General features: G+C 46.6%; 1 protein-coding gene across 2 annotated transcripts in view; it reads right to left on the minus strand.

Annotated features, from left to right (window-relative positions):
• Nucleotides 1-22,797, minus strand: part of UBE2D1 (ubiquitin conjugating enzyme E2 D1) — a 370,982-nt gene that overhangs the window by 48,417 nt on the left and 299,768 nt on the right. For both annotated transcript variants that reach the window (XM_069611235.1, XM_069611234.1), the window contains exon 4: nt 13,932-14,009. In XM_069611235.1, the coding sequence (XP_069467336.1) occupies nt 13,932-14,009 (78 nt within the window). The remainder of the gene's footprint in view (nt 1-13,931; nt 14,010-22,797) is intronic.

Genomic DNA, 22,797 nt, shown 5'->3' on the forward strand with positions numbered 1-22,797 from the left:
GAAGAACAAGTTACTTACCAACTGGTAACGTTCTTTTGATTGGATGTTCCTCCAACGTATTCCACATCTTTGACATGTAATGTCCACAGCTGTGTACTTTGGAAACTTTCCGCAGAGGGCGTCCTGCGTCGATGGCCTTGGGTCGATGTGCCTCAAAGGCCTCAGTCTAGGGTGGCGTCACCGGATGATAGAAATCGGACGCACAACGCCCGTAGCCTCAGTTTATGTTTTTTCCCCCCCATAACGTGTGGCACCAATCCAATGCCTGCTTGACTGCACATTATCTTGCGGAAACGCAATCTGCAATCGCAATAGAAACTCTCCAGAGGGGCAGGCTGGGAGGGCGATGTGGAATACATTGGAGGAACATCCAATCGAAAGAATGTTACCAGTTGGTAAGTCATTTGTTCTTCGAATGGATTGTCTCCAACGTATTCCACATCTTTAACAGACTTCCAAAGCAGTACCAGAAAATGGAGGAGGGAAAAGAATTTAAAGTACCCAATCAGATGGCGGAATAAAGAAACGCCTTACCAAAGGCCATATCTTGACCATGGATCATATCCAGAGAGTAATGTTTAACAAAGTTGTGGATAGAAGCCCATGTGGCTGCATCACAAATATTCCAAATAGGAACTCCCTGTTGTAGGGCTGTGGAAGTAGCCACACAGTGGAATGAGCTTGCAAGCCTTCAGGAGGGTCCTTACCCGCCATTCGGTAACTCAGTAATGGTGAGGATAATCCACCTGGAGAGGGTCCGTTTGATAACAGCCTGGCCCAATCGGTGTCCAGTATTTGCCACAAAGAGTGGATCGTCCACTCTGAGCTTTTATATTTCTAGGATGTCTAGGGTCAGAGCTCTCCTAGGATCCAACCTAGGGAGTCGCTCCTCTTACTTACCAGGATGAGGAGGAGGATAGAAAGACGGAAGAACCACTCTGTCCTAAATGAAATTCAGATACTACCTTAGGTAGACAGGAAGGACGTACCCTCAGTACAGCCCTATCCTTGTGAAGCACAGTGAAGGGTGGCTTAGATGTAGGTGCCTGCAATTCACTCATTCTGCAAGCGGAAGTAACCACAACCAAGAACAGTCTTGAAAGACACCAGTCTCAAAGGACAAGAGTGCAAAGGTTCAACGGAGCACCAATCGGGAATTTCAAAACCAAATTCAGATCCCAAACCGGCACCTGGAAAGGGGACGGTGGGAACACATTAGTAAGCCCTTTAAGAAACTGGGAAATCAAAGGCATCTTAAAGTAAGAACATTCTTCAGACGAGCGCTCAAAGATATACAGCGCCGCCAGGTGGTACCCACTTGAAGGCCCCTGTGGGCCAAACAACAACATTTTGTCCTCTGCACCAGTCGCAAAACTTCGCCAACAGCAACGGTACAGGGATTTTGTTGCTGGCCTCCATCACATCATCCGGGAGGTCCCAATCCTTATACCTCAACCTTTCAGATACCAAGCATGAAGGTTGAGAGTCCGGACCCCAACCTCCCCTCCCCCTTGCGCAGATCCTATCGCTAGGGAAGATGGCGTGCAGGGCAGATGGACATTTCTAGAAGGTCCGTGTACCACGATCTCCTGGACCAATCCGGAGCAATGAGGATCATGTGGGATCCGAACCTCCTTAACACTTGAGGAATGACTGGGACTGGAGGAAACGCGTACAGCAGTGGGAACGACCAATCCACTACAAATTAGTCTAAGGATCCTCTGAGGAAATTCCCTTGAGCAGAATCTCTCGCACTTCCGGTTGGCACTGGTGGCGAAGAGCTCCACTTTTGGGGTTCTGCAAAGAGCGAAGATCTCCAGAAGGACTTCCTGAGCCAACTCCCACTCGAGAGACCCTGCTCTGCCTGCTCAGAGCGTCCGCCGCTGCATTTTCCTCTAAGGCCAGATGAACTGCAGAGAGCGAAATTTCCGGCTGTATTTCCCAGAATCAGAGCTGCATTGCCCCTCATCAAAATGGGAGGGACCCTACACCCATCCCCCTTTTTTGTTGATGTAATGCATGGCCACTGTGTAGTCCGTCATGTTCAGGACACTTTCCCCCGCACAGACGGCAGAAAAGCCTTCAGAGCCAGCCTGATGGCCCTCAGCTCTAACAGGTTGATGTGGATTTTGGGCTCCGACATCCTGTGAGGGAAGCGTCAGCCCACCACAAAAGATCCTGGGAGACCGAGAACGGGATCAGACATCTTGCCAGAGAACTGCGACCACTGCATCTTGAGAACCCACTGCAGGGATCTCAGCCTGGCCTCTGGCACCAGAAAAATGCAGGATGCCATTGTGCCGAGCAACCTTAAGAATTCGAAAGCCAGGAGACAATGGGCATGTTGAAACTTGTCCATCTGCCCAATGTGATGAGCCCTCACCTTGGCGGGCGAGCCCCCCAACGACGTGTCCAACACAGCTCCGCTGTACTGGAGCGGTTGATGCGTCAGATGCAACTTCTTGAAATTGAGGGAGAAGCCCAGCCTCTGGATGGAGCGTCAGGTGAGACCAAGGTGATCCAATGCTTGCTCGGGAGAACGCGCACGGATCAGCCAGTTGTCCAGGTAGGGGTAGACGTGAATCCACCCCCCCCACCCCCCAAGAGGGGGTGCCACCACCACCATTAGCTTGGTGAAGACCCTCGGGGTGAAGGTCAACCCGAATGGCAGGACCCGAAACTGAAAGTGAGTCACCAGCCGCAAACCTCAGGTACTTCCTGTGCTTGGGATGACTCGGCACATGAAAGTAAGCATCCTGTAGGTCTAGAGACACCAACCAATCCTGAAGTTGAAGGGTCTGGTGGACTTTAGAAAGTGTGACCATCTTGAACTTGTCATTCCCGAGAAGTTTCTTCAACCAATGCAAGTCCAGGATGGACTCAACCCCAGTCTTTCTTCAGAATAAAAAAAAATAAGGGGAATACCATTCCTTTATCATCTCTGCTACAGGCACCAGTTCTATAACGCCTTTCTCTAGCAGAGTCAAGATTTCCTGCACAACGAGCAGATATGGAAGCTTCAAAGAAAGATTCCCTGGTGGATTGTCGTGAGGCCGCTTTAGGAAGGGAATGCAGTAGCCGTGGGCTATGGCATCCAGAACCCACGCATCCGAAGTAATGGCTCGCCACTCTTAGAGATGCTGAGACAGTCTGCCCACAACAGGCGACCCATGGGACATGGCCTCATGACTGAGCAGCTGCGCCTGAAGGCAAAGAGGCAGCTGCCAGAGAGGCTTTGGCACCTCCATTTCCCCGACCACCACGTTACGCTGACCCCTGTGACTGGTGGCTCCCATCGTTCAACCAAAGGCGGAGTAGTAATGAAAAGAGCCTCCCCTCCACTGCTGTCCCCTAGGACAAAAAGGCAGAGGTTGACACAGCTGCGCTTAAAGATTTGCTGCAGCTTTTGAGGTCTGCAACCTCTCAAAGCTCAGCCAAACAAATGCGCGCCATCAAAGAGCATGTTCAAAAGACAGGCTTGCACATCCGGAGCAAAACCAGACTTCCGCAACCAAGCAAATCTGCGTATTACGGTGCTCGCAGTCATGGACGGGCTAACACCGTCAATCGTGTCCAAACCTGACTGAAGGGATTCACACATGGCATCCTAACCATCTTGCACAAGAGCAAGGAACCCATCCCTTTCTCCCCCCCCCCCCCCTTGGGAATATGCTCAGCCACAAGAGAAACAGTTCCACAGAGTGTGTGAAAATCTTGCCAAGGCACAAGTGGAGTTGGCTGACTTCAACACCATACTCCCCGCAGAAAACACCTTGCGTACCAAACCGTCGAAGCATTTGTCGTCCCTATCGGGGATGGTAGGGTACGCAGCCTGCCTCGAGGTGGCCGTAGCCATCGGAACCAAACTCTCGGGAGTGGGGTCGCTACCGGAAGGGCAGTATTTTTTAGTTAACGATCTGTTAACAGCCGGAAGAGATTCCGGTGACTGCCAAGCAGCCGCTACCCTTTTCTGCAATGTCAGATGAAAAGGTAACACCGTGTCAGAGGACGGACCTTGATCTAAAATGTCTAGTTAGATCATCTTGGACAAAAGCTTCAGGAGGACTTGACCAGCCAAGATACTCAGTGACCCTAGCCATGAGCCTCCTGTAGGACGACTCAGCATGAGCCCCAGGCTCAGGCCTGCCAAATTCCACTTCCGGAGAAGTGTCCAAACCACTGGCATCATGAAGACAGGAGCCACATCATGCTCAACAGGGTCCATATCAAAGTCTGACCGTTCCTCCTCATTTATGTCATCCAGGGACAGAAGAGGTTCCGAGTCCACCACAGGCCTGATAGACTTAGAGGTAGCCTTCCTTGGAGGATCCACAGTATCTGGGGTCTCCAATGGTAAATTTCGGGCAAAAAGCCTTGAGGGCGAGAAGGCTTCGGCATCGATAACTGCACCGAGGGCTGGAACGAAAGCAAAGCTTTGACGTCAGTATCCGACGGACACAGCGCCAACCTCTAGCCCTTAACAGGTTTCTGCGGTCTTGCTGGAGACGCGGACCGAGACCTGGAAGCACCTTGCATGTGACCATCCTGAGCCTTGTCCGAATGGGACCTCGAAGGTTCCCGGTGAGTCGCATCGAGGACCCAAGCCTGAAGGCGTGTGAACCATAGTACAAGACCATTCCTTGCCGGCTTCATCAGAAGGCGCGGACGCAAACTGCCCTGCGATTGAAAAAATAATAAATCACTAACATCTGCTCTCTAAAGGCAGCCCATTCCTCCGGAGTCGAGTTGGACAAGCCACTTTCCTCACAGCTCCATCGTCTGAGGATGGGGGAAGGCGACCTGTGACGGTGCTTCTTAGAATGCCGAGACGAGGACGAATAGCAGGAACCACTACGGGACCGAGATCTCCGGGACTACTCCCGACGCAGAGAGTCACCCCTCGAATCGTCGGTGGACATCCTCTTGGACTTAGACTTACAGGACTTACTGGGTTTAGAATCCCTACCTACCTGAAGCTTCCCCTTACACTCCCGCAAGGCCATAGCAGTCAGCGACTGGCATTTGGAACAGTAGTCGTGTCGTGCCGTGCCTCTCGCCCAAGCACCACAAACCAATGCGATGCGTGTCGGTAAACGACATTTTCAACTTGCAGTCCCGGCAAGTTTTGAAGCCAGACCGCGGATTCGGAGGAGTCGAAGAAGACATTCACGAGGAATACACGAGGTGCGCCGAGTCTCTGAAGCAAACACGTTTGCAGAAAAAACAGAACTGAGCCTATGGGCGCTGTGCGTCCCATTTATAACGTCCAGTGACGTCGCCCTTGACGGAGGCCTTTGAGGGACATCGATCCGACGCAAGACGCCCTCTGCCAAAAAAGTTTCCGAAGTACACAGCTGTGGACATTACATGTCAAAGATGCAGAATACATTGGAGGACACAATGCATTCGAAGTTAAAATAGCGAAGAGTAAATCTGAATGCGCAAGTGCATCAAGAAACCTGTGAAAGGATACCCAAAGCCATAAAAGGGTGAAAATGAAACCTGTGCCAAAGGTATGCACTCACAGCTGTAAACGTCAAGTAAAGATATCCATTCAGCCATCTTTACAGAAGCTGCTCAGTGCTAACCAGGCAAATGGCATCCCTTCTGGGTTTATCATGTGTCTTGGATGACATTCTTCTGCATGCTCAGTACTATCAGGAGAACCAACTGCAAAGTATGTCACGTAATGTGAAACACTTGTGTATGAGTGAAATCGAAATAAAATATCAATAATGCAGAACTGATTCTTATAAGTAATCTTTACATTAATTATATTTTAAATACAAGGTAGGCCATTTACTGTGAAGCAGTAAATCAAAAGGACAGCAGGATAGATCTATACCCACACATCTCAAAATGTTCCTATGTATTGTACAGTTCAACCAACTGTACAGAGTTAAAATTTTAAATTACCTTAAATGCAAGCTGGCAAGACGGAAGGCCTAAACCACACCCACAAAGCTTATATTGTGCTCGAATGCCAAATCCATTGCTCCATTTTATTCTTGCAGTTTGAACAATTGAACAAACAGCAATGGCGCAAACAGTATGTACCACCTCATTTGTTATAAAAAAGGTGCCTGCATCCATGAGGAATGCTGTTGCTTCCACACATGAATGTTCAGGGTCACCCTTATCCATTAATCCACCGAGAAAGCAACGCCAAAGATTCCAAGAACTGTCAACTGTCTTTAATGAGGTTACTGAGGTGCTTATGCCCTGGTAGAAGTTACAAATTTCACTTGTGATTTTGCCCTATTCTAATGGCGTTCCAGCCCAACGGATTGGAGTTAGATCAGCTGCAGCAGGTAACCATTTTATCCCATGCCAACACCAGAGCTGTAACCATGAGACGGAGGTTAATTCAAATTTTATAAGATGTGCCTGTACCACTCTCATATTTCATATGTAAATTTTACCATGTGACAAGACCAGATACAGAAATGTAGTTGTTGCATTAATATTAAAGACCAGACTAGGTGCTTCTCAGAGTGACAGCAGTCAATTTGAAAGAAACCGGATATTGGCATTGAATACAAAATTCCTCATTCCAACCTTCTCTCACTTGTGTCCAGTTGGCCGACAGCTTATGTTCTTATCACTTCCTCTCAAAGATTGTTTTTGAACTAACCGAAAGTAGACAGCCATAACAATTACCTCAAGTGCACTCAAATTTAGAACACTGCCTACTCTTAATCTTGTGCAGCAGACACCTGAAAACACCCAACTAAAATAACAGAAGATGACAGGCTTGAATTAAAGGAGAGGAAGCAATAACTTTCTAAATTCTGGCAACCTCAAAAATCTCCTAATGTTATGGGGCCAAAATGGGGGGTGAAGGGGCGTAGTAGTTAAACAGATTGCATCTCTACTAGCCTGAGACGATACAATGGAAGAGGCCATGAACTCCAATTGACAGCTCACGGTTAACTGGCATGAATACTGGTATGTCTGGTTGCAATGGCCGCTACAAAAGTTCTTCGTAAAGGGCCGACCACGCTGGAGTGTCATTAAAACACAGACTTAATCACCAATTGGTTTGTAGTGGACTGCTGCCAATACTTGCACTCTGTCCTTTATGCTGCTGTAGATACAACACTGTCCGTGCACAGAGACGTGTGGATTCCAGAGATTCTTCCCTCAAGTGTTCTGCAGGGGTTTCAAGGAAATTACAGTAGAAGTCACAGCTTGCCATTGTTGGGGAGAATTCTCAGAAATGTGCCAATTCATCTCTACCTTAGAGACCCCCCCAGCTCTTTTGCTGGACTCTATGACTTCCATTTTTTGCCTGGAGAGCAAGAAAGGCACCCCTCTCCCACACTCATGTATTTTTAATGTGATTTGAACTCTTTTTGGTTGTGGAGTCTGAAACTCCATCGGCATCTTTTTACATTGTCACACAGCACCTTCAGTGCAGTGGCACAGGGAATTATTTTAGATTCCCCAAGGTTTAAATACCTTCTCTTGGATAAACTACTGTTTCCAAGAGCAGTGAAGTGAAATTGACTTCAGTTTTCTAGAACCAACACTTCACAATAGGGTGCTGGAGGGGCTACTTGGTATCCCCCTTTTGTCTAGCTTCTCATGTAACATTTTTATGTTACCCTTTCCTCGATGAATGGCTGGTGGCAGTGGTTTACTTTTTAACTACTGTTGTGCGCATTTACCACGGCTGCATTCACAGCTGCAGTCAAGCACCCAAGGGTGCCTTTTTTGTCAAAATGGCCCTGTCTTTTTTCGCCATTTCTTTGTGGCAAGGCACTTCTTGGAATGTACTCTGCGCGCCAAACCAGGTTTGGTCCCTTTGTTCGGTTTGCCTTTGGCAAAATTCATGAGTGAAGCCCGTCTCTGGCTCCAGGGTGTCTGGCGGGGCAGGAAGCAAGGGAGGTGCCCGAAACTCCCTATGCTTAGTTTCCTAGGAGATCGGAATGCACTCAGTGATTGGCTGTCTGGCTGTCCAACAAGGACAGCCACCCTGCTGATTGACTGACAGCCAGGCTGGAATGAATGGGAGAAACCGGCATAAAAAAGGAGAGGCTTTTTATCTTGGAAGGCGGAGTTGACCACGGGACGAAGGAATCCGAAAAACTTTAAGATGACGCCTGCTGCAACTCTTCGGCCGTTGGTTTGCCCAGTGAAGCCCTGCTACTGTGCTGAAACTCCAATTTTGTTTTGACTAGAGAAGCCCTGCAAGGACAACTTCTCCCCTTGAGTTGGTGGGACCAATCAACTCCAAAGTAAACCACCTGGACATCCTCTCAGAGCTGGTTGAAATTACACTGCAGTTGCTGCTGGAACTGAATAGCCAGGGAGAGGACACCAGATCATGTGCGCTGCTTTTAAGCTGGCCAAAAGCTCCAGAAGATCCTCCGGACTCCCAGAAAGCAGGACTGACCGAGCTTGAGCCACCTCAGAGTGCAGGACCCCAGATGTAAGCGACAGCCAGAAATCGCAGTGTTACTACTTGCGGTAGACGCGAGGAGCAGAAACACACAAGTTTCACTTGTTTGAAGATTGCCGGTTGCGTTTGGTGACCGTACCATTGCAGTGCAGGCATCCTCCCTCTTGTCCCTAAGACAGAGGCCCAGGAACACCAGGAACTTCAGCGCTGCACAGGAACAGAAGTCCTCAGCTGCGCTTTTTCTTCAACCTAAAAGGTACTGTACAGTCGAAGAGAACTTCTCTTGGTGTGTAACTGCACGTGTTCTCCGTTTGTAAGACTTGTTGCGGTTGCTCTGTAGGAGTTGCTGACAGCTTCTTTACTTCACAATCCTAAACAGCTTGTGGCCCTGCTTTGATTTCTTCTTTTCTACAAAGCCTTCCAAAAACATTGTACAGAATTGTACTTACCTGCAAGAAGTGCTTCAGCTCACCTAGACTTTTGCCCAATTGGCTTTGGTTTAGCCTGGCTCCCCGAATTACTTTTCTTCCCCCTGCCATTGTGTTTTGTCTTCTTTCCAGGAAGAAGTCAACTAACTTTGCATTGGGGTTTACCAAAAGTACTTACCTGCTTCATAATATTTGTGTGATCTCTTGTTCTGTTCTAATAACCTTTTCTCCTTTGACTCACTCCTAAGTGATACAAAATACAACAGTTATATTAATGTCCACAGTGTCCTAGTTACTGCCGAGTGTGTAGGAAGTGTGTGTGTGCCATCCCAAAAGGGTACTTACTTCTAGTATTTGTGTGTTGCTATTATATTGCCCCCTTCTGACGAAGGCTTACTCTGCCTGTTAAATTAATAACTGTTTATTCAAGACACCTTGTGTGTAAGAGTTTATTTGAATACTTGTCACTGAATCTCTAACTCCCCTTCATCTCACATTGACCCCTCTTGAGATAAGCCTGACTGTTCAACACGCTACCAACCTGTGTAGTACTTATACCAAAGGTTGGGTTCCTATTGCCAGGTGGTCAGGGTTATTGTAGTGCACCCAAAGGGTACTGCATGCAATCTTGCTGAATAGCCATGGGAACATGTAACGCTCATCAACGACTAGTATGTTCAGATGTCTACCGTGAGACCCACACACCAGCAAGTGAACCAACTGAGCCTCCAGCAACAAAGCCTGTTTCAAGCCAGACACAAGAGGACACATGCCTACTCAAACCCTGGGGCCAAGGAACCCACCACATTTGTGACAAGTGATGGATAACCTCTGCTTCCAGGAGTGCATGGCAAAATAAGCCAACGCCCATGTCTTTGCAGAAATCTGACAGGAAGCAAAGTGGTGAAGGAAACAAAATGTGCATAACTCACATCAGAAGATTAGCAGCAAACCCAGAGTTCAGAAAGCCTAAAATTTCACATAATACACCACTACTGGCATCACAATCTGGGTCCACAGTACTGAAAATATACTGTATTGTACCTCAAGGTACAAGTGTGTGCACACAGCATACGTACGTATTAGAAGAAGTCCACTTGCAAATCGATGTGGTTAACAGAGGCATTCACATGTTGGTCTACCTCAAGGAGCACAAATTTAAACTTGACGGTCATAAGCTCAAGATGACACGTTCTAAAGAGTATTGGGTCAGCCAATGTATGCTGGTGTTTAATTTCTAATGGGTTCTCAAAGACACCTGTGTTTTACTGTTAGGAAGAATTCTCAGCAATGTGCTAATTCCCTTCGACCTTAGAGAGCCCCAGCCCTTTTGCTGGACTTTAGGACTCTTCATTTCTAACCTAGAAAGTGAGACCTTTTACCCACTCCCTCATGTATTTTTTCTGATTTAGACACTACGTTTGACTTTGGAGTCTGAGAAACTCCATAGGCATCATCTTTACATTGTGACACAGCACCTTCAGTGCAGTTGCACAGGTAAGTCTGAGATGTCCCAAAGGTTTAAATACCTTCTCTTGGTGAAACTACGGTTTCCAAAAGCAGTGAAGTAAAATTGACTTTACTTACTTTTTGTAACTTTCTAGACCCGGCACATACTATCTTACCATAGGGTGGAGGAGGGGTTACTTAGTATCCCCTTTGACTAGTTTCTTCTGTAACATTTATGTTACCCTTTCTACAATTAATGGCTTGTGGCAGTGGTTTACTTTTAACTACCATTGTGTTTTTACCACGTGCTGTGTTTGCAGCTGCAGTAAGGCACCCATGGGTTCCCATTTTGTCAAAATGGCCCTGGTCTTGTTTTTTTGCAATTTCTAGATGGAAAGGTCTTTGAGAATTACTCTGTGCACCAAACCAGGTTTGGTCGCTTTGTTCATTTTTTCCGTCAGCGGGATTCACGAGTGAAGGCCGCCTCTGGCTCCAGTATGTCTGGCAGGAGCAAGTAGTGAGGGAGGTGCCCGAAGCCCCCTGTACTTAATACCCTTGTTACAGAAATGCAGCCAAAAGGTGATTGGCCACCTTGCTGTGTGATTGACAGCTATGCTGGGAGAAACCTGCATAAAAGGCAAGGCTTTTTTGGCTTGGAAGGCAGAGTCGACCACTGGACGAAGGAATCCAAAGAAGAACTTGGAAGAGACGCCTGCTTCAACTCATGGACAGTTAGTTTGCCTGGTGAAGCCCTGCTGCTGTGTTGAAGCTCCGAATAAGTTAAAGCCATGCAAGGACAACTTCTCACTTTGGGTTGGTCGGACCAATCAACCCCAAAGTTAACTCGCCTGGACATCCTCTCGAAGCTGGCTGTACTTCCACTGCTGTAACTGAAGTGCCAGGGAGAGGAACACCAGATCGAGTGCCTCACTTTTAAGTCGGACCCGAGCACCAGAAAGATTCCCCCGGACTTCCCTGATGCAGGACTGACTAAGCCTGAGCCAGTGCTGGACCCCAATTGCGAGGAAAGTCTGAAGTGGTATCCGAGAACCGCAGTGTTGCTATTTGCTGTAGACGCGAGGAGCAGTCCTCGCTCTTGTACCCACGACTGAGGCACAGGAACAACAGGATCTGCAGAGCCACACAGAAACAGAAGCCAGCTGGAACCATTTCTTCTAACCAAAGGTACAGTAAACCTAGGAGGACTTACCTCTTGTTGTGTAGCCTTACTTGCTCTCAGTGGAGACTTGTCTCGGTTGTCTTTGCAAAGTTGCCTGCAGCTTTGGCCCTCACAAGCCTCCCAGTTTGTGGCCCTTCATGTGAATCTTATTCCTACAAACCTTTCTAAAAACATTGTGCAAGACTTACTTACCTGCAAAGAAAATCTTCAGCTGCCCTAGACTTTCTTCAACAAACATGGACTGTCCTAGCTCCCTGAGAGACCCTTCTGCCTCCGACTTTGTGCTTTTGCATTTCCCCCAGGAAAGGGTTAATTTACTTTGCATTGGAAGGTTTTAAAAAAGTAATTACCAGTTTATGAATCATTTGTTAACCCTCGTTTTATTCCTCATTCTTTTGCAGCCCAAACCCAGTTTTGCTCCAAATGTACCAGTGATACATCAATGTCCACAGGGTCCTAGCTATTTAAGTCACCCGAGGGTGTAGGAAGGGTCGGTGTGCCATCCCCAATGGGGATCATCTGATTTAGAAAACTGTTTTGAAGTGTATTTTAATCGTTACATGTTTTGGTCTTCTGAAGAAGGCTTATATAAACAGACTCAAACTCAAGGTTTCTTGATTAAACAATTATTAATTTAAGTATTTATTTGAATAACTCATTGTGAAACTGTTACATTACTGTTCACATTGACCCCTCTTGAGAAAAGCCTGGCTGCTAGCCACACTACCAACCTGTGTAGTACAGACTTATGCCAAGTGTTGGGTCAATATTGCCAGGAGGTCAAGGTTGCTGTAGTCTCCCAAAGGGTACTGCACACAATCTTGTCTAACACTTACCTTGAAACTCTTGCCAGTAGGGAGTTTGAATTAACCTAAATATCTCACATTAAAAGCATGCATTCATTCCTGTATAACCCTTTGCAGTAACAGAATATTTGACTTATCCTGAATACCTCACTGTTAAATACATGTATTCATTTATGCTTGTGTTAGCCATAACTGTTTCAAAGTGTGATTCATTCAATTTTTCCTAGCATGTACAATACGTTTCTAGGCGCTCATGTATTCACCAAGTAACTCTTACTTGTGCATGCAGTATTAATTACTCACCATTGCTAGGACGTGTATATTTTTGCCACCAACATAGGCTGCCTGTTTAGCAAATATAGTCCTTGAAGTGGTTAATGATGGGTTCACAGTGCTACACACTTCTGATCTACGATACCCGTCTTGGTAGTCATGAAATTTGTTCTTTACACAAACACTTTGTATGCATCGTGATATTTAAAAGTGTGCACAATTGTTCTTAGGGCCTGCAGATCAGCCAACGAGCAGGAAATGGCGAGTTTCCGGTTATGGCAGATTGACGGCCACAAAGCCATCAGCTAACATCTCATTGGACTTCACACCATAAGGTGTCATCGGATAGCCTTTTAACTAAATGTTATCCGATAAGGATTCAAGAACAGGAAAATGACAGATGTGACTAGAAGCACCTTTCAAGAAACAAGAAAGATATCCCTTGATAACAGACAGTCGGCTAAGATGGCAGGCAGAAGCATACCATGTTTTAGAACTTCGGATGCCATAGAGTACAGTGAAGGCATTTACCAAAGGGTCCAGAGATCCTACTTTGAGATGCAATAAACAATCTAACCTAGTTTCACAAAGGAGTTCTACCTCTCCAATAAACAAAGTGATACGCTAGCACTCCCTGGTCCAAACAGCGGATAGAACAAACCCAGGGCCGCCATGTTACTGGATATATAACCAGCACAAGGGAAGGGGGGGTAGGGGGTGCATCGGAAGCGAGCCCAGCAGACCTGCTAGTCCATTTTAAGCCAGAGGGGCTGGAGAGGAGTGCCGAGCAGCATACGAGCGAGATAGCCAGACCCAGCCAAGCAGAACTGGTCAACCCCAGAAGGAGCCGTTTCATCTGAAACACACGCCGCTCTAAACTAGAGTGACTGATGGATGCTTGCTGGGTGCAGTGTAGCATAAGAGATAAAGGTTATCCATGCTGTAAACTAAACCACTTGTTCTATTACACCCACATCCAAACAGGTTTTGTCCACATGGCAATCTTGTTCCTAGGCGTGATGTTGGATCTGATTTTGCTTTACCTTGTTTAATGAGAATAAGAATCCTCAAAAGATAGGGGGGGTCATTAAATGCATTAACATAACTCCTGTGTGAGGTGTATAATTCAGAGAAAAGAGTCAGTGGTTTCTACAATTCCGGGCTAACTTCGCACACAATAGTTGCTCTTAATTTCCTTTAACAAAGGGTTTTTGCTCTCCAGCTGTAGGAAAGAAAAAAATGGTAAAATGCATACTGTACATTATGATGAAACAGGAAACAGAAATCATGTTTTTCCAATTGAGTTGGATTCCAAAAGCAGCCAAAGTGAACACAACCAAATCAAATGGCAGATATTGGACACATTTCAGAAAAATTAGGAAAATATTTACCTTGGGCGGTTTGAATGGATAGTCTGTTGGAAAGTGAATTGTAAGAAAGAAGACTCCTCCTTGGTACGGGCTATCAGTCTGAAACAAGTTAATACAAATTACACTTTGCATACGATATTTTGAGATTCAGCCATCAAGATCAACCTCGGTACACATGCAGCCAGGTGAGCTGCTAGATCATGCCTCCACCAGTCTGCCATTCACCTGAATCTCCTTTTCCATTCACACATAACATACAGACGCTGTTTGATGAAGGGACCAATGGACTGCAGAGTCAATGCACACAAGTCAACTTCGCAATACTAGTATTTTGCAAAGCAACCACAGTAGCGAAATGGTGGCATCAACAAACTAACTTTAACCAACTGGCCAAATTAGAGATCAGTCCAAACTGCATCCAGGAAGAAGGTACTGCAAAAACATGCAGCTCAAAGGGCATAGCAGCCTTGCAGATATCAAAACAAAAAAAAAAAACACAGACTGCAACGAGAAAGACATTTGTTAACCAAGTCTGGGTTGCAACAGACTGCATGGTAGGATCTTCATGAATATAACCCCACGATAATTAGTGTCATCAGGTGGCCAAATATGGCTCTGCTAACACACTAGGAGCCCAGTCTTCATTAAAAACAATGAGATCACGAGTCTCATCAGGTTGCACATTTTTTATTTATATAGCGCGCAAGCAGACCAAGGGCATTGAGGCGCTGTTACTTGCATGAGCTTAGAGGTACAGTCGTGGTAGCAGTAAGTGGCACATTGTATACAAACAGACAGATATCATTACAGCTTATTTGATTGGTCATTACAGCTTAAGCAGTGGGTCCTATGGTTGGTATTCATGCCGCTACGACGGACTTAATGAGAAGAGGATGGTTTTCATTGCTTTGCGGAAAGCAAGGAGGGAGGCCTCACTTCGGATAGTGGGAGGGAAGGCATTCCAGCGAGTAGGTGCAAGATATGGGAAGCTGGATCCGCCCGCTCTAGCTCTTTACTAGTGGCACACAGAGCATGTTGGTATAGGGTGATCTGGTTGGTCTTGTAGAGGCAACGGGGTGGATTCTTTGCGAGGGGTAGTCTGGAAGCAGTGAGATGGATGCACTTGTGTGTCAATGTCAGAGCTTTGAACACAATTCCCTCCTTTATTGGGAGCCAATGGGCTAGTTTTCTGGCATCCAAGATGTTGTCTTTTAGCAATGCCTTGGGCTGCACGGAGAGCACCATTCTGGATGACTTGTAGCCTCTCCAGGTTTTTTTTGATGTTCCTAGAAGGAGTTCATTGCAATAGTCTAGCCTGGAGCCGGTGATGGCTCTGGCTAGGTTTTTGCAGTTCTCTTTGGAAAGAAAAGGCCTGACTGCGTTGATAAGTTTAGCATGATATGCAGCCGAGGAGGCAATTGCGTTGACTTGTCTGTCCATGGATAGGTTGAAGTCCAAACAGACTCCAAGAGTTTTGACTGAGTCTGAGACAGGTATTTTGATGGAGTCGATGGTGAAGTGACTAAATTGGGAGTCAAGATTTTATTAGCCTGTCGGGGGAACCTACCAGTAGGAGTTCTGTCTTGTTAGAGTTGAGGCATAGTCCATTGTCTGCCATCCAGGCTTGGATGGTGTTGCAGAGATTGTTAAGGGTCAAGGAGTCAGTGTCCACGTTGCCGGTGAGGAGGATCTGGGTATTGTCCGCATAGTTAGTGTAGGAGATACCCATAGCGTCGAGGAAGAGGGGTCGTGTGAAGATGTTGTAGAGGGTGGGGGAAAGGCATGAGTCTTGGGGCACACCACATAGTATGATGGTGGGTGAGGCAGAAGCTAAGTCAGAATACTTGCATGGTTCTGTCTTGTAGGAAGGAGGTGATCCATGCTGTGGCGTCAGGGGAGAACTTGGCAGTGGAGGCGAGGTGATGGCAAAGGACGTCATGATCTACGAGATCAAACGCCGCAGATAGGTCAAGGAGTAGGAGAAGTGCTGGTTTGCCCATGTCTCTGGCATCGTCCATCTGGTTTTTCAGATCAAGTAGGGGGTTTCAGTCCCATGTCTGGGGCGGAAGCCAGATTGGCGGAGTCCCAGGAGTTTGTTCTCTTCGTTGAAGTGCTGAACCTGCAGGTAGGCTGCTTTGTCCAGAATTTTGAGGAAGGAAGGGACAGTGGTGATGGGTCTATAGTTGTTGAGGAGGTGGGATCGAGTATTTTTTTTTTAAAAGGGGGCGGACCCATGCTCCCTTAAGGGAGGCGGGAACTTTCCCTGTTGCAAAGGAGGCATTGACAAAGGCTGTCAGGAAGGGAGCAAGCGCTTGAGTGGCTGGGCAGGCATCACCTTTACAGTTAGAGGGTTTTATATTCCTCATATTAATGAGGTATTTTTCCTGTATGGATTTGAATGAGAAGGGTTGGGAGGGTGGGGTCCAAGGTTGGTGGTGGGACCGGGATATGCGTATTAGGCAGGGCTTGTTTAGTAGCTAGTATTTTGCTTTGGAGACGGCTCGGTTTGGTTTTCATGGCCGTTTGAATTTCGTCGCACCAGGCCTGGTCTTTGGTGAAGTTCTGGGGGGTGGGCGTGGGAGTCTCTAGCTCTCTGAAAATGGCAAAGATTTCTTTTGTGCTAGATTGGGCTTCCGAGATTCTGTATTCAAAAGATTTGGCTTTTGCTTGGGCGATTGCTTTTTTGTAAACCGTAGAGCGGGCTTTAAAGATCAACTTATCTTTGTCAGTGTGGGACGTTCGCCACTTTGTAAGAGCTGCCTTTTTTCATGTGTGTGCAAGTCTGGGGTGAACGAGGAGTTAGAGTGGGTGGTGGGTTTGGATTTACGAGGTTTAAGCGGGGCAATGGAGTTGATAGCTGCTTTGATGGCAACATCATAGGTTGATGCGAGAGTTTCTGGGTCTGTGGAAAAAGGCGGACTGAAGGCTGGGCCTTGGAGGATGGGCAGTAGCCTTTCCTTGGTGCGCCGACGGAAGCTTATTGCGAGGCGGGCACATAGTCTTGAGTTCCTGGTGGGCAAACCTGGTGTGGGTTGAGGTAGCAGTAGAAAGGCTCCTTACCTCTAGGATGCAGCATAGCCTAGTGGCAGACGAGCAGCTAAGAGCTGCAAAGAGGAGTACAGGCCTTGTCCTCTGGCCTTCTCCTTGCGGCTTTGCCTGGCAGTGCACTCCCTCTCCCTTTACGGGGGGGGGGGGGGGGAGGGAGCCGGAGCCATATCAGGCTGCGGGCAGCAGGCGGGAACGGGCACAGAAACGGCGGGAATTTCAAAAGATGCCTTCTTTCTTGATTCAGACTTGGCGACCGGGCCTTCCATGTGGAGGGGCGCAGCTGTGAGTGCAAGGCGCGCTGGGGCTCCAAAGCTGATCTTGTAGGCAGAGATCAGCTGGATCAGCTGATCGGATGGTGGTACTCGCAGCGGAGCTGCAAACAGTACAGGCCTTGTCCTCTGGCCTTCTCCTCGCTCAGAGGGAAGATAGCCGGATAGTGCTATGGTAGAACAGCCATTAAATGGTTCACCCCCACTTAGTAACTAGATTGAATTGAGTGCTGCATCTTGAAACTGTCAAATGTAACAAATTTAATATGCAATCAGGCAGTGATTCACTAAAACAGTAAGGCCCAGCCACACTGGCGACAAACTCAGCATAAAGGAAGAGGCAGTGTAGAGCATATTGCGGTCGTCAACATTTGATTTGCAAAGACCATCTGCCTAGACAATCAGCCATATATAATCATCCTGGTCACTAAGTCATTAGCCCCACCATCACAGGCAAAGTGCAACATTGCAGTGCTCAACCTCTCGTCCCGCTTGATCTTATTATGGATACCAGGAAATATGAGTATCTTGCAAATGTTTAGGTTTTTCCCGTACCACTGAAATTAGGGGGCTGGGGAGATGCGGGGGGCACAGGGAGGAGGGGTTAGCGAGAGACGTGCAGGGTCCAGCAAGTTAAACTAAATGTCAAAAGTTATACAATAGTCTTCACTCTTGGCAGTGAGACAGTGGTACAGACAGATCACCCAAGGGAGGCCAAGTAAGATTGTTAAACTCTTTACTACTGAAGTATTTCCTAGAAGTGAACACGCAATCAAGTAGGCAAAACACTTACTTGGCTGGATTATTTGGGGAACAGACCAAGGGAGACAAGTTCTCCAGAGTGGGACACGCTTTTGCGAAAATGTACAAAAAGGAGCAGTTCAGTTTCTAGCCTTCCAGTGGAGTTTACACTAGAGAAACCACCAATCATTAAAAGTAGACACATGAAGGATCAAGTGTAGTAAGAGCATGCCAGACCAGGACAGGAATACCTGGGTCCTGACAGCAGTTTTGAAGTGGGTGGTTGTGGGTTTCAGAGTCAGTGAACTGCATGTTTAGTGATCACAATAAGTTCCAGCAACACATGCACAAAGGAATACATCCAACTCAGTCGGATTCAAAATAGCAACTTCAGAGGCCTAAACACTCCTCACAAAAGTATACTCATTTGCCCGATGAGGGAACAAGTTCAGATCGTAACAATTCAAGAAACGCATTGGAGGCAAACCCGGCTTTCCAAGCACTTCCCTTCACAATAAATCTCACCAATTGAGGTGGGCATTCTTTCAACAGATAATCATTCAAATAAGAAAAGGATGGGTAAGGAAGGCAGATGGTCAACGTTTTAAAAAAAAAAGGTTGCAGGAAAGACAGACCACCATGGCCACTATATATGCCCCCAACATGGTGCAAATTGAGTATTTTTGATCATTTCTACAAAGGCTGTAGGCTGAACCCTATGGGCCCATTAATCGGGCAGTATATTTTAATATGGTTATGGACAGGTAATTCGTCCCAGGTTGGATGGAATTATGACATTGGAGTTGAGCATTTGATGCAATGGCAACCCAGAGCATTTGGTGCAACTGCAACCCTGTGCACCATTTTCGATCATCATGTAGTCAATCCAGGGATAACTACCTAAACCAACATCAGGGATCTGTTGGAGGAGGCCACTAGATTGCACAGATCAAGTTCAGGTACATTGCAACAGAATGGATGCTAGAGAAACTGAGGACCTGGTATCCAGCTCAGATGGTCTTGCAATACAAGGTTTATATCAAATTTGAGAACGCGACTACTAAATTGGTCTCAAAACTACATATACACTTCACATCTACTCACCTGCTGAGATGCTATGAAAGCCACTATCCAGAGGCTGCTGAGGAGTCACAAGAAATGGGGAATAAAGGGCAAGTGGCACTTTGTAGTAGTGACATACTTTAACACTTATGGAAGCCCAGGATCCTGTAAAACCCTCCGTTACAATTAGTGAGCTATTGTCCCTCTGCACTTCCGACAAACAAAACTTTGGCTCTTTTATGAAGGTTCTATACAGAAGCAATTCAGGGGACACAGGAGTTCATTACTTTTCTTAAAAGGACAAGCTAATTTAAAGGGTTTAAAAGAAAGGCATCTCTACCAATGCCTCTTAATGCTGGCCACGGCAATGGGTGTCCAATGAATTCACTTTTTTGTAGTACGTTTTTAGAGAATTCTCCTGGGGCAGCTTACAGAGTGTTGAATGCCATAAAGAGAAAGCAGCTACTCCCACTATAAGCAATAATTGCTCAACTAACCAAATCATGGAACAGTCACAACCTATGTTCCTCCTATGACTGACCGTCCTGTTGCCAAACTCTGCATTTGGCGCATAAATTGGTGCCTCTGCAGTTATCTGTGTGCGATTTATGTGTTTTTGGAGCCAATAGAAAAGCGTCAGATAGTCTGCAGTTATAGGCCTGATTGGCATGGCTCACAAGGGAGCCCCATATGGTATGCCTCGATGCTGAGAAAGCATTCTAGTGTCTTGGGGGTTTTGGTTTACATGTATATCCTCTACAACCAAAAACAGTAATTGGGTGCCAACAACCACTCCGACAATAGGAAAATTCACGGGAACAATAAAACCGGAGCAAAAAAAAACCTACCGTTACCAAACAAAGCAATACAGGTGAAAAAAAGCAAATTGCAGAATTAGCTCAATCCGCTGGAGAGAAAATTATCTAAATTGAAGAATAGTTTAATTTGGGAAAATAAAGCTTGGTGGGGCAGAACAGTTTAGATTACAGTTCGCATATTCTATTACAATCCAGGAAAGAGTTCCCTTCAGCAATGTCACCCCTTCGTCTTCCTTCTGGATGGTTGAGCCAGCAACTTTCCCTCCCTTTCTTGTGGGCCGTTCTACAAATTATGGATGGGCCTCTGATCCAAGATGCAAAAAAAGGTTAATCTAATAGTCACCCTCAGTGAGGCACTGGACCAACTGACCTTTCCCCGAAAAGCTACAAGTGCCAGAATTGTACTTTAGTCGCAGTTATTTACCAACTACCACAATACATTAGGGAACGGCAAGAGATCGTGAGCATCCCTACAGGGTTAGGAGTTACAAGATTGCGGATATCCTCTGGTCTTTTGCCAATTCAGAGGAGCCCCTCCTGCTCTGCAGCCACAGAATACAAGGTACATTTGTGCCAATTAGAAATGCAAATATTAATCTCGCTCAATGTTAGGACTGGATTTCAATATTCTGGCCTGGAGGGCAGCTGTTAGGCCGGTGACGAGTCCACTCTGGGAGCTGCAGCCAAACTCGTTCAAGAAGTTTGGTAAGGGGTCTTCAATGACTAGACCGTGAAAAGTCGAACACAGACAGTTATACAAATATTTATGGCCATATAACACTATGGACTACTAGCATGTAACATTACCACACAAACTACTAAATAAATGATACATATATACAATCACTGGAGTAAGGCAAAACAAACCCCTGCAAAGGAAGGTAGGTATTACTATACAGCACTACAGGTCCCCAGAAATACAACACTAACTTTAAAAGGCCATCCCTAACATCTATGGGGCCTTGTGCCCAAAGGTCCAAGGTTCCACACAGATTTGAGACATGGGAAGAGTTATTAGATGGCTTCTGGGTCCAATGAAGATTTCAACGGGCAGAGGACAAGTTGTTCTAGTGAATAAAAAAGTCCCTCCACTTTCGGAATGCTTGCATGAGCAATCAATGGCAAAGACAAACTGTTCGAAAATTCAAACGTTACATAATGTTGAATGGGAGAAGGAGGGGAGCCTCTGGTATGTACTGTTACAACTGCGCCCTCCGCCGCACCCAGATTCTTCTTAGGACTTGTCAGATCTTCAAAAGAGGGTCAAGGTCTCTTTTCCTGCAGTCAGCTCCGGTCCTCGATGCAGAGGGGTTGCAGGTTGAAACACTTCTCTGGCAGGTACCAAATGCTGGTGCACGGTGATGGGGACAAATGTGCCAATTCCCTTCTACCTTAGAGACCCCCAGCTCTTTTGCTGACTTTAGGACTTTTAATTTTTATCCTGGCGAGAGCAAGACCTTTTTCACTCTCGTGTATTTTTTGAATTGAACACGGTTTCTTTTGCGTTTGGAGTCTGACAAACTACATAGGCATCATGTTTTTAAATTGCGACAGCAACTTCAGTGCAGTGGTACAGGGAAGTCTCTTATTTCTCAAAGGTTTAAATACCTTCTCTTGGTTAAACTACTGTTTCCAAAAGCAGTAAAGTGAAATTGACTTGGCTTTTGTAACTTTGTAGGCCCAGCACACACTACCTTACATAGAGTGCTGAGGGATTACTTAGTATCCCATTGGTCTAGTCTCATGTAACATTTGTATGTTATCCTTTCTACAATTAATGGCTGGTGGCAGTGGTTTACCTTTTCCTACCATTGTGTGCTTTTACCACAGGATGAAATTGCAGCTGCAGTACAGCGCCCATTTTGTCAAAATGGCCCCAGTCTTTTTTCACCATTTCTTGTTTTAAAGGTCCTTCTTGAGATTTACTCTGCGCCAAACAAGTTTGGTCCCTTTGTCAGTTTTGCCTTTGGCGGGGTTCACTGCTGAAGCCCGCCTCTGGCTCCATCGTATTTGGCAGGGCAGGAAGCGAGGGAGGTTCCTGAAACTCCATGTGCTTAGTCTCCTTGGTTACAGGCATGCACCCAAAGGAGATTGGCCGGCTGGCGGTCCTCGAGGACAGCCACCCTGATGTGTGAGTGACAGCTAGGCTGCAAATGAATGGGAGAAACCTGCATAAAAGGCGAGGTCTTTTAGACAGAAGGCAGAGTCAACCTCTGGACGAAGGAATCCAAAGAATAACTTGGAAGAGACGCTTGCTGCAACTCCTGGACCATTGGTTTGCATGGTGAATCCCTGCTGCAGTGCTCAAGCTCCGAATTCGCCTACACTAGAGAAGCCCTGCCTGGGGTTGGTGGGACCAATCGACCCCAAAACGAACTCCTCTGTAAATGCTCTTGAAACTGGCTGTACTGCCATTGCAGGAACCGAGTGCCAGGGAGAGGAACACCAGAATAGTGTATCGTTTTTAAGTCGGACCCAAGCTCCAAGAAGATCCTCTGGATTCCCTCGAAGGACTAACCAAGCCTGAGCCACCTCAGAGTGCTGGACCCCAGAAGCAAGGAAAGCCCACAAGGTATCAGAACTGCAGTGTCGATATTCGCGAGAAGCTGAATCCACGAAGTGTCGCTAATCTGAACTTTGCCAATTGCTGCCGCCGACCTTCAAACCGTAGTGCAGGAGTCCCCAGACATCCTCCCTCTTGTCCCCATGACAGAGGCCTAGGAACAACAAGATCTGCCATACTACAAAAGTAAGAAAAGCCAGCTGGAACCACTTTCTAGACCTAAGGTACTGTGAACAAAGGGTACTCCCCTCTTGCGGTGTAGTTTGCTTGCTCTCAGTTGAGACTTGCATTTACTGCCTTTTGTAGAGTTGCTTGCAGCTCTGCCTCTCAGCGTGTGGACCAACAGTGATTTCTTTTCAACCTAGTACAAGACATTTTATTTACCT

The sequence above is a fragment of the Ambystoma mexicanum genome, chromosome 8 (genome assembly GCF_040938575.1).
Source record: "Ambystoma mexicanum isolate Mex_15411 chromosome 8, UKY_AmexF1_1, whole genome shotgun sequence".
Classification (NCBI taxonomy): Eukaryota; Metazoa; Chordata; class Amphibia; order Caudata; family Ambystomatidae; genus Ambystoma; species Ambystoma mexicanum.